Raw genomic sequence first — 15898 nt, forward strand, 5'->3', positions numbered from 1 at the left:
ATTCCATCTACCTTGGTTCCGTCTCCTTAGACATTGTTCTGTATTGACATAAACAATGTCCCACCAGCTCCTCAAATGCCAATCTGCCCACAACTCCCCAAGCCCTGACAACTGAAGAAATTGGGCCTTTCAGGCTCTGCGCAATCCCAACAAAGGTTGAATCTGCTCCCCCAGCCAACTGAAGAAACTGAGCCTTTCAGGATCTGCGCAATCCCGAAAAGGTTGAATTTGCTCCCTCGGCCCACTGCATCAATCCTACTTGGCTGAGCAGGATGAAGTGGCTCTTCGTGAGCCTCTTCTGCCTCACTTTGCCTCTGTGCTGGCCTTTCCCTTGGCTCGAAATGATGACGTAGGCTCTGTGTCTCTTCTTCTCTTGCTTCTTCTGCTCTGGAACAACATTGTCTCTCGGGACAATTGTTTCTGTTGCAGATTTTCAGATTTCTGCTAGTGTCTTCAGTCCTCCTATGATCTACAACCCTATGATACCATGTGGAAATTTCTAAATCTGACACATCACAAATCCCTATTGCATTATTTGGTTTATTATCTCCTACTTCTTTCCATTAACAAGTTATTTATTAATATAAATATCGAAATAAACACAAATGCAATCTTCACACATATACAGATCAACCGTTGAAATAACTGAGACAATGCAAGGGACACTGTTACTTTTCGACAATCGTCGCTGGAAAAACCCAATGCAGGAAAACCGGTGCAACAGATACGAGGTTTTTATTATTATTACATTCAAATATGAGATATCTTCAAACATGTATGCTACCATCAAGCCTAGAGGAGTAGATGTTATTCATCTTTGTGTCGACGTTTCAAGAAGTCTTCATCATGAAGAATCATGAGATCAACATCTGAACCGCATTATTTGCAACTTTCATATGAAGGAATCTAGCTCAACAGATGATCAAGTACAAATTGCTGAAAAGAGTCATTTTGTCCATGGATCCTTTTGTGATTGCAAAAAAAAGGGGAAAAGAAAAAATGTATTTTGAAAAAAATTATGAAAATTCCTCTACAATTTGAAGGCCATCATGTGATTAAGACACTGTGCTGCATTTCATTGCATCACCAAGATTTCTCCAAATCCTTCAACTTCAGTATTATGACCATAAAGATTTGGGTGATATTAATGTTATATGATTAAAATGCAAGAAGAGTTAAAGTGAGATTATGAAGGAAATTCTTTAAAACATCAGCATCATAGTTGAAGAAGAACAAATTCCTACATCTGAAAATTTAAATGAAGAGTCAATTCACTAGTAACTTTACAAAAGAAGAAATGAAATCATACGAAGAGAGCATTCTCCATATCTATATAAGATGCAGAAAATAAAACTCATATATCTCATAGCAAGTAGATGAACAAAAATTCAAATCTACTGTATTGCAAAATCTATTCTCTACAATCATTGAGATTGTTATGAACATAAATTATGTAAAAATAAATAAAAATAGATAATAAATAATAATCATAATAATATAAATATAATAATAAATAAAAGTAAATTAACTAATGGTTAGTTAGTTAATAATGAAAAGGCATGTCTTAGAGACATGCCTGTTTGTGAAAGGGTACTTACCTAGCTATATATACAGGACCCTCATTCTCATTTGTACTCATCCTACATCAATTCTTTTATTCAATATACAATTACAATTACTGTCCTACGATGCATGTCTTTGTTTACAAAGTATTTTAAATATTTCCACTGCGTATACGACGTTTGGTTGTTACATTGATATCGGAGTTGTTCGATCCTCTGGTCATTGACCGTCAAATTTATCAACATTGTTGTCATTGAAGCGTTTCTCTACAAGAATTTGGAGTTTCTCCATTTCACTATCAAGCATTTGGCCATTCAATTTTTTTTTTTAATATATATGGAGAGAAAATAAAAGTAAAAAAGAAGATTAAAAAAATATAGAAAAAAATCAAATTCAAAAAAAGAAAAAAATAAAAATAAAATAAGTAAATATAAAGATTAAAAAAAAGATTTAAAACTAAATAAATAAATAAATATGGTCCGATGTAAATTTTGAAGGAGAACATTCATATATATATAAAAGGTTCTACATTATTGATAAAAAGTGCATAATAAAGATAAGAGGGAATCTTTCCAAATATATTTAAAACTATACGTAAGACAAGTAAGAGTAGATAATATTATCTTGATTCTTCATTAAGGGGTTTACAACCCTGTGGTTTTAGAAACCAATGGTAATAGTCCGAGGTATTTTAAAAGTAAAAGAAAAACAAAAGGAATACAAAATCTCTTTATGTGAATGGTAAGTTTTACTTTTTACTTGGAGAACATTAACCGAGTCAAAAGTACATAAGTGAACATATATTTTATCATATATGCCAAAGGTGAATAACCACGTTTCACTAGGGTTGTAACTTTTCAAAAAGAAAAAAAATATTATAAATAAAAGATATATAAAGAGAAGTATTATATTATAAAGGGGTATTTAAAGAAAAGTTCAAGTCATAAAATTATGAAAATTTATACAAGTACAAAGCGGGTATTATTATAAAAGGTTACATAAGGAGAAAATATCAGTTAAGAGTTTACGTTAAAGTGAAGTTGAATTAAAGTTTAATGAGTTATATGAAATTTAAAAAATAAATACAGAGCACAATAAGATATTTAAAAGAAGCCAATTGAAACAATATTTAAAAAATTCTTTTTAAAATACAAAAGGAAAAAAACGTAAGTAGAATTATATAAAAAGAATACAAGGGAGTTTTGAAATATTAAGGATAATAGGAATTTGGATTAAAAGAGTTTTGAAGAATTATAATATATATATTAAAAAGGCACTTTTAAAGGAGGTTTGAAGTACAAAGTCCGAAGGAACTTTAAATATAATACCTTAAGTCATCTCGACAAAACAAATGGGATCAATCATTGAAAAAAAATGATGGAGCTCAATTCTAAAATGATGAAGGATGAAAGGTTTTCCTATAATGGTCTTTCAGTTACAGATCACAAAGTAATTACATCAAAATGAAGTATCCAAGGAAGAGAAGTTAATGTCGCCATCAACCCAAGCAATGATAAAAATTATATCAACATCAACTTGGCAAATCAACTATCAATTCCAGAGCTCAGCATTGTTGTAATTTTTTTTTTTTTGACCAAAACGAGTATAAAATTAGTGATCTACAAGTGACAATAGGTCATTATGACTACATATCTCAATTTCATGTTGTAAGGATGGATAAAAACACTGACATCATACTCGGTCAACCCTGGTTTAAGGATATGGGTACATTCATGTTAAACATAAAGAAACAAGTTTTGATGTTTCCTTATAAAGGGAAGATAATCATGTTTCGAGACATAACACGTAAATCAAAATCAATAAAATATTCATTAGAAGACCTTAAGGATATCTCAGACTTGATGTTTCAAGATAACAAAAAACGATATCAAAGAAGCAAAAAGAGCTTGAAGAAGTCATTTGCAACAAAGACAAAGAAATTTCGCGCCTTAGAGTTCACCAAGAAAAACTACTCGAACAAGTCAAGAAAGCTCAAGCATCAAAGAAGGAACTCAAGGAGCGTTTATTAGAACAAGAAGAAGAAAATTTATGTTTAAAGAACCTTAACCAAACATTAGTAGAACAAATCAAGTGTTTAAAAAACGAAAAGCACGAAGGCCAAAATAAAGTTGACTCAGAGAATGAGGAATGCTTACGTCTCAAAAATCATAATCAAAATCTGCTCAAACAGATTAAAAAACTTAAGGACGAAAAGAAATCATTGACGAATAGGTTCAAAGAACTTGTCGCAAAGGAAGCATCAAAATCTCCAGATGTAACAATCCAAACTGAAGAAACAAACATCAATACCACTAATCTCATAGTTCAGGCAAATCCAAACCCTATTAAAGTAAAAACGTACTCAGAGGTTGTCGTTCAAATAGAGGAGACACCAAATAAGGATTCAGTAGTTAAGTCAACAACAACAATGCCTGATGGAAATCAGGAAACTACCATAAAAACGTTTAAGGAAGTTCAAACAAGAAAAATTCCTTATCTACATCCGAATCACAAGAGTAGACACCTTAATCAATCTACAAATCTATATCACACAGAACATAAACAAACTTATGTTTCGAAGAATATTGAAGTGAGCTCAATCTGGTCATACGATAACTATTCACCACACATCTCCAAGGATCAAAAGATTCCCCAGAAGATTAATCTAGGATGGTCCAATCCGTTTTCAGTATGACAATTTTGTCTATCACTCAAAACATCATATCATCTTGTATCAACAAAGATAAAAGCTCAGAACAAGAAGATATTCTGAACAACAGAAGAGATCTGATTCTTCATCAGTAAGCTTTGAGGACAAAGCTTTTTGAAGGAGAAGGCAATGTTATGAACATAAATTATGTAAAAATAAATAAAAATAGATAATAAATAATAATCATAATAATATAAATATAATAATAAATAAAAGTAAATTAACTAATGGTTAGTTAGTTAATAATGAAAAGGCATGTCTTAGAGACATCCCTGTTTGTGAAAGGGTACTTACCTGGCTATATATACAGGACCCTCATTCTCATTTATACTCATCTTACATCAATTCTTTTATTCAATATACAATTACAATTACTGTCCTACGATGCATATCTTTGCTTACAAAGTATTTTAAATATTTCCACTGCGTATACGACTTATGGTCGTTACAAAGATGCAATTTCTGGGCATTCAATACTAAGAAAATTTCGAGAACATCAAATTGTTGAACAAAAGGCTACCAGTACATGCCATTGAAAAGGGCATCACTAGCATTAATTAATTACATGCATTAAAAATCTTCAAAGAAAAAGGGAGAGCCCTAAGAGTTCAAGAAAACTTAGAGTAAGCACCAGGAAGGAAATTGCAACCCAAAGAGATTGGAGCACTCAAAGTAATTCACCTATTTAATGGAGAGAATGAGTTGTTGAAGAAAAGGTGTCACAAGCAAGAAGTAACAAAAGTTTAGTAAAGTTAGGTACAAAATGTCGGGAGATAGAATGGGAATAGGATGATAGGAGATAGAAGGATAATGAATCCAGGCGGCCCTACATAAATACGTTACTGTTGCAAATGGTCAATCATAATATGGCATATGATAAGTAGATTTGAGTATATAATGAACTATATGATAATTAGGGTTGTGTACCCTAATTTTATACATGATGAATGACATATTTATTGTGGCTTCCTCAATAAATTTGATGAAAGATATGGGAATCTACCTATGAAAATTGCAACAACATTCATGAAACAAATTTATGAATAACGTTGGCATAGACTCATTTGGCTCAACATTATTTGTGATATCATTATTCCTGGCACAATGTTATTATTTAAATGGGATCATTCTAGCGATGGTATAAATGGTATTATTATAATAGAAATGGTTGAATGGATAGTGTTGGAATATAATGATGAATTCAGTACATGCTCCAACATTGATTACAAAGACCCAACACAAAATAAACTACAACGTTCAAAGTAAATGGAGTGTTACACATTGACTAGATACTGAATAGCCTTTGAATGGAGATGCTTGACCTATATCATGTCTGGATGATTGATGTTATTTGGTACGACTATCATTGGGTGAATAATATTATCTAACATTGAGATATTGACTATTGAGCAACATTTGAGGAAGAATGGAAGAATGTAAATGTGAAAATTCCTTAAACCCGAGAATTCCTATTGCAACACTGATGATATTTCTTCTACTTGTTAGATTTACATGAACGAGTTATTTGCAGTTTCCTACGACGAAACATCGAAATACATACACTGTAGCCTACACCATTTAAATAATATGCCGAAACAAGAAACTGGACAATAGAGAAAGATACACACAAATGACACAGTTATTTTTGGACAAACGTCCTTGAAAAAACCCAATGTGGGAAAACTGGTGCAACAGATCTGAGGATTTTTATTATTTCGCTGAAGTATTTTTGAATACAACTATTGGATGCTTTCCCAACAATCCAGTTATAGAGAATACCACTCGGCAAGAGAAACTAGTGAGATTACCTCACTCTACACTGCAAGTCCCAGTTGATCTGACTATTGAACCAATGATTTCCCCAACTACTTCTGCACTACCCCTGCTGGGCCCTGCGTTAACTCAATTGGGAATCGATTCGCCTTCAGAAGCCTTTTCCAGCCCTTCCGGCTCAGAAACGTCAGCCTCCTCAACAAACTTGGACTTCTGCGCTGGAGGCCTCTGCGCTGCCTCCTCTGTGTGTCTCTCTGCCTGTCTGCTGAGTATTCTTGGCTCCGGAGAAGATCCTCTAGCCAAAACTCCCTCTGCCCCTCTCTGTGTGATCACTACGAATCACTGAGCTGCCTCTAGCTTCAACAATTCGATTTGACTGATCAACTCTCTGTCTCTTCCAAATGATCCTCAAACCTCCTTATATAATTTTCTCGTTGACATTCAATGACCCATATTAGAAGCTAATCAATGGCTAAGATCATTTCTTCTTGATCCTTGTCTTCTTTTAGAAGTTACACCCATAGTTACATTAATACTCATTAATTATTTTAATTTCCATAGTTTAGACTTAGGGACCCATAAAAATAATTAATTATTTTAATAAAACTGTCTTCGGGTGGAATTTCCCAAAACACTTTCTGAGTTCTTTGGAATACATGGGCCCAAGCCTCTCTGCGAAATTTGAAACTTAGAGCACATTTGATACTATCAAAAATCAACAGTAAATTCATGGTTCAATTATTCAGAGCTACCGATTAATATAATCGTTCAATTCTTTAAGGCACTGCATCCAACGTTGAAATCGAATGACTTCCCTACAAAATATTACATCGGTGTCCCCAACATTGATTTTGCGTCTTAGTGGTGTGGAGAAGAGCTAATATGGTATTACAGTGGCATTGCAGAAGCATTGGGGCATATCATTGAGCAGTTTCTCATAATTTTTTTTAGGGTTTTATGCCCTAGCAGTCCTAGAGGTCAAGCTGTTGGTACAATTGCAAGCAATGTTAATGCAAAGTTTATAAAATGCGTTTATTGAATGCAACATTGTTCCATAGACAACGTTTATATAATGCGTTAATATGCAACATTTCATTTACTGGTGTGGCTACAACATTCCATTCACCATATGTAGCGTTAATATGCAACATTCCATTCACTGGTGGCTACAACGTTAATATGCAACATTAATGGACAATGTTCAATATGCAACGTTAATATGCAACATTCCATTCACTAGTGCGGCTGCAACGTTAATATGCAGCGTTAATGGACAATGTTAAATATGCAACGTTTCATCCTCCATATGCAGCATTAATATGCAACATTCCATTCACCATATGGAAAATTGATATGCAACGTTCCATTCCCTATATGCAGTGTTCCATTCAACGATTTTATCATATCCTTCCAAACTCCAGTGTTCAATGGCGTTATATATGTAACTTACACACATTAAACTCCATTGATATTAACTCCAACATCTATTGGCATATCAACTCTAGCGTTTAACTCTAGCATCTACTTCTAGCATTTTCATGTTAAACTCCAATGTTATTATTATCTTGGCATTATTATTATTTTGGCCAGATGTCTGTAATGCAAAATGCAGTTTGTTTAGAAACTCAATAAGCAGTTTATTTTTGATATGGAACGTATGTCAAACAATGTTTTTGTGATGACTTATTTCCATCAATTATCAAATTAGAGCATCAACATTGTCGTTGGCATTTGGAGATGGCGTTTATCATTGATTATACCATCGTCTACATATGTGCATTGGAGTTATGGCTTTTGATATCTTATATATTGGTGGCAATGTTCTTATTACCAAGTGTAGTGTTGATATATTTTTTTTCTTCGTTTTATTGGGTTGTGTTTCTAATAGAATCTGTTCACCTATTCGTGTTGCAAATCAACCAACACAGTGACGTTAGAGATTATAAAGAAGGTGGGGTTGTTTGATGAATGATTGATAGATGGTAGAGAATCTAATTTTGGTGTAATGAAAGGTGTTCATAGGCTATTGCTATGATGCTTATATATTAGTATGGTGTCCAACGTTTTTATTGGCCGAAAAACCATGGAGGTTATCTTTTTGATGAAGAATGCAGAAACACAACAGGACATGTTGCGCATTGGTCATGATTCCCCATTTTGATAAAGCAAGTGAAATTTTGAGGTTTGGATAGTTTTATGGGATGTTATAAGGTTATCATAGCTAGTGGGTGTTGCCTTAAGCAGTTTGGTTCAGGAAAAATCACCACATGGTCAAAGTTTTGGAGATGCTGCAGGTGTTGCGCAAGTCTGCTGTGCATTTGATAGAAAAAGGGAGATAATGGTTTGGAGGAATGTTTTCAGTTTCAAAGTTGTTTCATGAGTTCATAACCTTCTTAGGGACATTTCAAGACAACCCATTAGCTTCATCTTTTTACATATGGACTGGAGGTATGCACAACTTGGATTGATGCGTAAGTTGCTGCGCAAATTGCTACGCAACTGGAGCTTAAATAATAAGCAACCTCCTTAACACCTTGAAATGTTTGCAAGATATTTTGTTCTGAGCGACATTGCGAGAAAGATTTTTCACTATTGATTATTTTCTACAACAAACACAATGGTCAATTGACTTGAACAAGTAGAATACTTGGCCACTATCACCTCTTGCAGTTGATGTCGAAGGGGGAGGAATAACTGTGTTTCTGTCAATGCCAAAGGGGGAGAATGTTGGTAATATTGGCATTGATGTCACTAACCACATTGGTGGTAATTCATGCTACATGTTGAATGTTGAATTGGTGACAATCTACGCTTGAATGAAAAAGGTTGAAAGTGATGTGAAGTGCAAAGGCTATGCTAATCAATGTGAACACTAAACATTGTCAAATGAAACATAAACTATTGAGACACAAGCTGAAAAATATATGCTTTCATTGAACATAAAATGTATGATACAAGCTAATACTAATTTGATTTGTCTCTTGTAATCATCACTGGTTGAGTTGTTTTATTTCAGCTATAGTTTATGTTACAAATTGTTTTCAAAACTGAAAATGAAGAGACAAGCTTGTGAATAGTTTTTAGAAGACCAAGAGATAATGCCTCATTTCATATTCCTGCAAAGAATACAAACAACCAATATGGCTTGCTTATAAAATATACAATGTGGAATGGAAAAAGAACTTTTGGAAGTGAAGTAGTTTGCATAAGAAGATTGATGAGCAGCAATAGAAGAGGCACAAAGTTGAAAAGGAGAAGCAGTGCAATAGTAAACATGACAACAAAATTGTATATGAGGTAACCAACATTTGTGACTTGATGTTGTGATTAAGAGATTTTTGTCCATTTCCATGTTGTAGCTTGATAAAGAACAAGTTGTAGCCTATTAAGGTAGGAGCCTCTTATGGGTTGTAGCTTGCAGAAAATTTGTGGTAGTTGGAGCTTCCTTTGAGGTAGGAGCCTCTTGTAGGTTGGAGCCTACAAAAATATGATGTAATAAGGAGTAGCAACTTGCTTTCACATCACTTTCAGCCTAAAATTCATGGTTTTCTCCCTTCGGGGTTTCCACTTATATCTGGTGTCTTCATGTGTTGGTTCTTGAATGTTGTGTGAATGTTCTTGAATTCTTGATAAATAAATCTGCAAATCTCTCTCTCTAACACGTGCAGAAGGAATTCAATAATAATACAACACGTACATAAACCATTAGTTGCATAAGAAGAAAATTAAGTTGAGCAAAAGTAAAAATTTTGAATTACTGATTCAACCCCCCGTCGCAGTAATTTCCAATCATAAATATTAGACTTTCAACATGTGCTTCTACTAGTACTATTATTGTAGTCATACATGTCTTGATGTTGATGCTTTGGGTAGCATTGCGAGTATTTTCATGTGTGGGGAAAGTCAGCTAAGTGATGGGGCTTTGTGCCCATAAATGCATGTTATTTTGGTGACCCATGTTATTGTCCCAGGGTATTGCACCTTTTGGAAAATTATAAGTACAAGGTTGAGTGATCCATTCTTGTGGTAGTTGGCGAGAGAGTGATTGTCCCAAGAGAGGGCTGAGAGGGCCTATAGAGAGCCGAAGAACCTAGAGGGCATGTGGTTGGCAAGAGAGCATCTTGTGGAGGAGAAGGGCAAGTAGGCCTTAGAATCCTTGAGGGCCGAGATGGCTTGTGGAAGGTGGTCGGTGATAGAGCGATTCTCTCAAGAGGAGAAGGTCTAGTAGGCCTCAGACCTTTGAGGGATGAGGGCCTGTGGAAGGTGCCTTGGAAAGAGAGCATGTTATGGAGGAGAAGGATGAGTAGGACTTAGACCCCAAGTGTGTTGAGAGGGCCTGTGGAAGGTGTTTGGTAAGAGAATAACTTGTGGTGGAGAATGTAGAGTAAGGCCTCGGATCCCTTGAGGGTCGAGAGGGCTTGTGGAAGGTGGTTTGTAAAAGAGCATCTTGTGGAGGAGAAGGCCGAGGAGGTATCAGACCCCTTGAGGGTTGAGAGGGCCTATGGAAGGTGGTTGACAAGTGAGCATATTGTGGAGGAGAAGGTTGAGTAGGCCTTAGACCCCTTGAGGGCCAAGAGGGTTTGAGTAGGGCCGAAAGGGTCTAAGCAATAGCGTAGAGATGTGCATGGGCACGAGACATTGAGAGAGAGACTCTGTCAAGGAACATATCTGCATGAGTAATATTGCAAGTTTGTTGTGAGTGAGATACTCAACTGTGTCGAGTTTGAGGAAATAACATCGAGCAAGAAAGGAGATCCATATCAGCTAGATTGGGGATATATCTATGGTTTCATTAACTAGATCAGATATAGGGTAGTTGTGGTATATGTAATAGCACTAGATTTTTGTTGAAGAACTAATGAGAATTGGGTTTTGGGGCTAAAATTTATGTTTACTGTGTATGATTTAGTTGTTGGTTTTATTAATTCCAATGTGCAAAAACTTGTTTCTAGTTAGCTACGTCATTGTGTTTTATTTAATTAGTTGATTTGAGTCTAGTACCAGATTTTGTGTGTGTGCATTAAGTCTAGTGCCCAAAATTCTAACATGGTATTAGAGCTTGGTCTCTGAGAAGGGTAGTTGGATTTGAGATTTGCATAGGTAACAACTCTTAGAGGGGGATGTAGGTGTTGGAAAATTTGGAGACTTGCAGATTATAGCTTATTTTCCTTATCTTGATGATTACTTGTGATGTTAGTTGGCTTTTTATTGCTTCTTTAATTTTGTTCATCAAGAAATTACCAAAAACAATGAAGATCACAAAGAGACAACATATACAGGATATAGGCTCCAAGATAGGGAAAATTCCTCCAAGGGGAAAACCCAGAAAAATGCTTCTCTTCTCATATAAAATATGCTTACAAAGAGACTTCCAAGACCCAAAGACCAAAGCCAATGAGCCCTCCAAGCCCCAAGCTAGCCCCCAACAAGATCACCTTTAAGGCAATTTCCAAAACATCGATATTGCAAATTCACTACTACAACTTCGACCCCTGCAATTTCTTCATAGAATTTCAGCCCTACAACTTCTTCCTCTTGCAATTGGCAGCTTCACTGGCCCTAGAAACGAGACAAGAAAATATTTAACTTCAAAAATTTGACTTCTGCTCTTCTTCTTCGTCCTCCTAGCTACTCTTCTTCACCTTCATTATTGCATATCGAACTTGTGCTTGATGAGTGTACTAAATGGCTGTAGCTCCTCTCCTTTTATAGCCTTTCTTGAGGGTAGAATTCCCCTGCTTTAGGCTGACTTGATCTGCTACTTGGGCCGACTTGGTCTTGGGCTTATAAGTGGTTTTTCTTGATAAAATAATTATTTCTCTTTATTACAATGAGTTCGAATGGGACTATGACACATGAAAAAATTTATTCTTTATCCTAGAAAGACCTAGAAAACCTAAAAGCACGAAGAACATGCTTTTTGACTCGAACTTGAGCATGAAACCCATACTACAAAAATAAAATATAATTTATTTTTCTTTTTATTCTTTCTTTATAAATAATATACAATGTCATGATTACAATTAGGTCATTATGAAGACCGAAGCTAGTTATAATTTTCAACAGTAGGAACTATTGCATGTAGCATACCCATGCCAAGAGAGTTGGCTAAGTATGACACACTGCTTGTATGGGCTGTGAAGGCCAAGATCTGCAAGCGTAGTGAGACATGGAGTAGATTGTTCACACAAGGAGTTGTGGATAGTTGTACCCTAGTGTGTATATAGAGAGAAATGAATGAGAGATTCATTCATTAGATGTGCTAGGATCTTGAGAAAAGATCTACACAAGAGATTGAGAGGTTCATTACAACCTAGGTGTGAAGGTCTTGTGAAGATATCTGAGCTTGCAGGGGTCAAGTAAAGGTCATATATGTTCCTATGATGGGAGAGGGATCAAGAATGCAAGACCAAGATGTCAAAGGGCTGCGATAGCCATTGGAGATCCAAGTGAGAAAAATTTGAGTGAAGGTCATGTAGAGACTTGAGGGAGTGAGGAATTTCAAGAGGGACTCAACAACTTGAATGAAGACAACCTTCAGGTTTAGGAAGTCATGGTACAAGATGGCCATGCAGGATGCTTAGGAGCGAGAGGCTTCTAGGAGCAGGGTGTCTTGGAAGGAGTGTCTGTCATACAACAGGAATTGCTTTTGTGTTGTATGGAGCCACTGTGGTAGTGGATCAAGGGTGGAAATGTGTTTCGGGTTAGAAGGTAGGGCCTCTTTAGGTGGTGTCATGAGAATGCATCCCTTGCTAAGAGGGAGTGTTGATGTTTTGGATAGCATAAGGAGTATTCTTACGTGTGGGGCAAGTGAGATAAGTGATGAGGCTTTGCACCCATAGACTCATGGTATTTTGATGACCCATGGTATTGCACCCTTTGGAAATGTATAAGTACATGGGTGAGGGATTCCTTCTTGTTGTAGTTGGCGAGAGATCGATTCTCTCAAAGGGAGAGGGCCAAGAGGGTTGGGAGGGCTTGCGGAATGTGGTCGACAAGAGAGTGACCTTCTCAAGAGGAGAAGGTTGATTAGGCTTCAAAACTTTGAGAGTCGAGAGGAACTGTGGAAGGTGGCTTGGCATGAGTGCAACTTGTGGAGGAGAACGCTGAGTAGGCCTTAGAACCCTCGAGGGCCAAGAGGGCCAATGGAAGGCGGTTGGCAAGAGAGCATCTTACGGAGGAGAAGGTTAAGTATGCTTAAGAATGCTTGAGGGTTGAGAAGGCCTATGGAAGGTGGTTTATAAGAGAGCATCTTGTGGAGGAGAAGGCTGAATAGGCCTCAAACCCCTTGAGGGTTGGGAAGGCTTGTCGAAGGTGGTTGGCAAGAGAGCATCTTATGGAGGAGAAGGATGAGCAGGCCTTTGACTCCGTGAGGGTTGAGTGGTCCTGTGGAAGGTGGTTGGAAAGAGAGCATCTTGCGAAGAAGAAAGTCGAATAAGCCTCAGCTCATCTTGCAGAGGAGAAGCTCAAGTAGGCCTTAGACCCCTTGAGGTTTGAGAGGCCTTGTGGAATGTGGTTGGCAAGAGAGCATCTTGTGGAGGAGAAGGCCAAGTAGGCCTTAGACTCCTTGAGGGTTCAAAGTTCTTGTGGAAGGTTGTTGGCAAGAGAGCATTTTTTGCACGAGAGGACCGAGTAGGCATCAGATCAGTGGAGGGCTGTGAGGGTCTAAACAAGAGCATAGAGACGTGCAGGAGCACAATACTTTGAGAGAGAGAGATTCTTTCAAGTAAGCATGAGGTCTACATGAGTAATATTTCAAGTTTGCTGTGAATGAGATACTCAATTGTACTTGGTTCGAGAAAATAGAATGGAGCAACAAAGGAAATCTAGATTAGCTATATCAAGGACAGATCTAGTGCTTGATCTACTGGATCAGATCTAGGGTAATTGTTGTATATGTAATTTCCTCTAGGGCCATTATACGGGAACCCTAGATTCTTGTTGAAGAACTAATAAGAATTGTGTTTTGGGACTGAAATTTTGTGTTTAGTATGCATGATCTGATTTCCAGTTTTATAAGGTCCGATGTGCAAAAAATTGTTTCTGGTTAGGCACATCTGTGTGTTTTAGGATTGCCCTAGTAAAAATCAACAGAAAATGGGTCAAAAAAGTTCTGAGAAAAATAAGCATCAGGCAGCTATTATCGTGAGATTTACTATGCACTCTATCGAACATGCTAGAAGAATCAAACTTGTATGTGTCTATGTAGATTCTAGAGGTTCCATCATAGATGCAAAATTTGGTGCATCAGGATCTTGAATAACGAAGTCCCACTAAAGTTCCATGGTGACAGTGAATTTCATTTTATTTATCTAGATTTGGATTTCAAAGATGATATTTGCTGCCCTAGGTTAACCTCAAGTTGCCACAAGAAAGCATTTTTGACAGGTGAAACCAAATGAGAACTGTAGGTTTATTTTAAAGATGTGGAAAGTTCTTTTTGGTTGTGGTCAATCTGTAGTGGATCTCTATGTATGGTCTCTTTATTCTACATGCAATCTACAAGTCTGGGTGATTTTCAAAATATCTGAGAACTATAGATTTATTTTAAAGATGTGGAAAGTTCTTTTTGGTTGTGGTCAATCTGTAGTGGATCTCTATGTATGGTCTCTTTATTCTACATGCAATCTACAAGTTTGGGTGATTTTCAAAATATCTGAGAACTATAGATTTATTTTAAAGATGTGGAAAGTTCTTTTTGGTTGTGGTCAATCTGTAGTGGATCTCTGTGTATGGTCTCTCTATTCTACATGCAATCTACAAGTTTGTGTGATTTTCAAAATATCTGGCTTCATATTCTTCATCTGAGGAAGGCTGGGAGTCTATACAAACTAAAGCTAAAGAATGTTAGTTCATTTCTGAAGTTATTTATTCTTGTGAAGCAGGTTTGGTGGGAGGCAAATACAAGCTGTGGAAGATGATGGAACCATTAATCACGCATTAATTCGAGACGAGAAGGAGGAGGCAGAACGATTAGAACGTTTTGGTGCAGAACTTGAAGCTGATTAAGTCGTTGAACTTAATTGCATTTTTGTTGTAATTTATTTAGAAACACGTTATTTTTAGGTCAGTACTCTGATAGTCTCTCAGATTTTTAATGTAGCTTAACAACTTGTAATGGTAATAATAAACATTGATTAGATTTGCCCGTATTTGGTGTCTTCTATTCGACAACTGCTTTTGTTTATACCACCCTTTTGTTTTCTGATAATTTTTTCCTAATTTAGTAGTGGCTTCGTGATCATTGTGATGAAAGTGTAGAAAAATCTTCGCGAGTGACAATTTTCGATTTATCCCTGTGTCTGATTTTTTTCCCAGATTATCTCCTTGGTCTGATTTTTTTCATATTAATATTATGTGTGATTTATTGTATGCTAGCATCTTATTTTAGTTGTGGAAAACCATTTATTGTTAGATGTGCCATGAAGCATTAAATGTTACACAAATGTTTTCTTACTAATGGTCTAACTCTCCATTGTAACATGACTCGACATTTAGAGAATGCATTAAAAGTACCTCCCTAAAATCTCTTATTTCAGTGAGTTGTTAGGGTGAATATACTCTGAGTTGTTAGGGTCAACTTTCTCCTCGTGCAAGTCAGTTATTGGTGATAATTCCTTGTATATTTCTCACATGGTCCTCACAGCTGTAAGGAGGACCTGTGGTTTTTATGATTTTAGCATGACAGATGTGATCCTTCTCTACATGAATTGCATAGAAAGCAGGGAAATACAAATTTACAGTACTAAACTTTGTGTGAAAGTCGGCCCTGTCTCAGAGAGGGAGAGGCTGGCCCAGATCAGGATTTATTTTACAAGTATAAACGACACAAATTATAATCAGCAGTCTGGA

General features: G+C 36.3%; 1 protein-coding gene across 1 annotated transcript in view; it reads left to right on the forward strand.

The window, feature by feature from the left end:
• Positions 1-15198, forward strand: part of LOC149197068 (splicing factor U2AF-associated protein 2-like) — a 193490-nt gene extending 178292 nt beyond the window's left edge. The window contains exon 11 of the mRNA XM_089405737.1: positions 14932-15198. Coding sequence (XP_089261863.1) covers positions 14932-15055 — 124 coding nt within the window. The 3' untranslated portion in view covers positions 15056-15198. The remainder of the gene's footprint in view (positions 1-14931) is intronic.
• The last annotated feature ends 700 nt before the right edge of the window (positions 15199-15898 follow it).

This window comes from Pinus tabuliformis, chromosome 2_2, assembly GCF_031772625.1.
Source record: "Pinus tabuliformis cultivar Carrire ecotype Pingquan chromosome 2_2, CPIR1, whole genome shotgun sequence".
NCBI classification, from domain to species: domain Eukaryota; kingdom Viridiplantae; phylum Streptophyta; class Pinopsida; order Pinales; family Pinaceae; genus Pinus; species Pinus tabuliformis.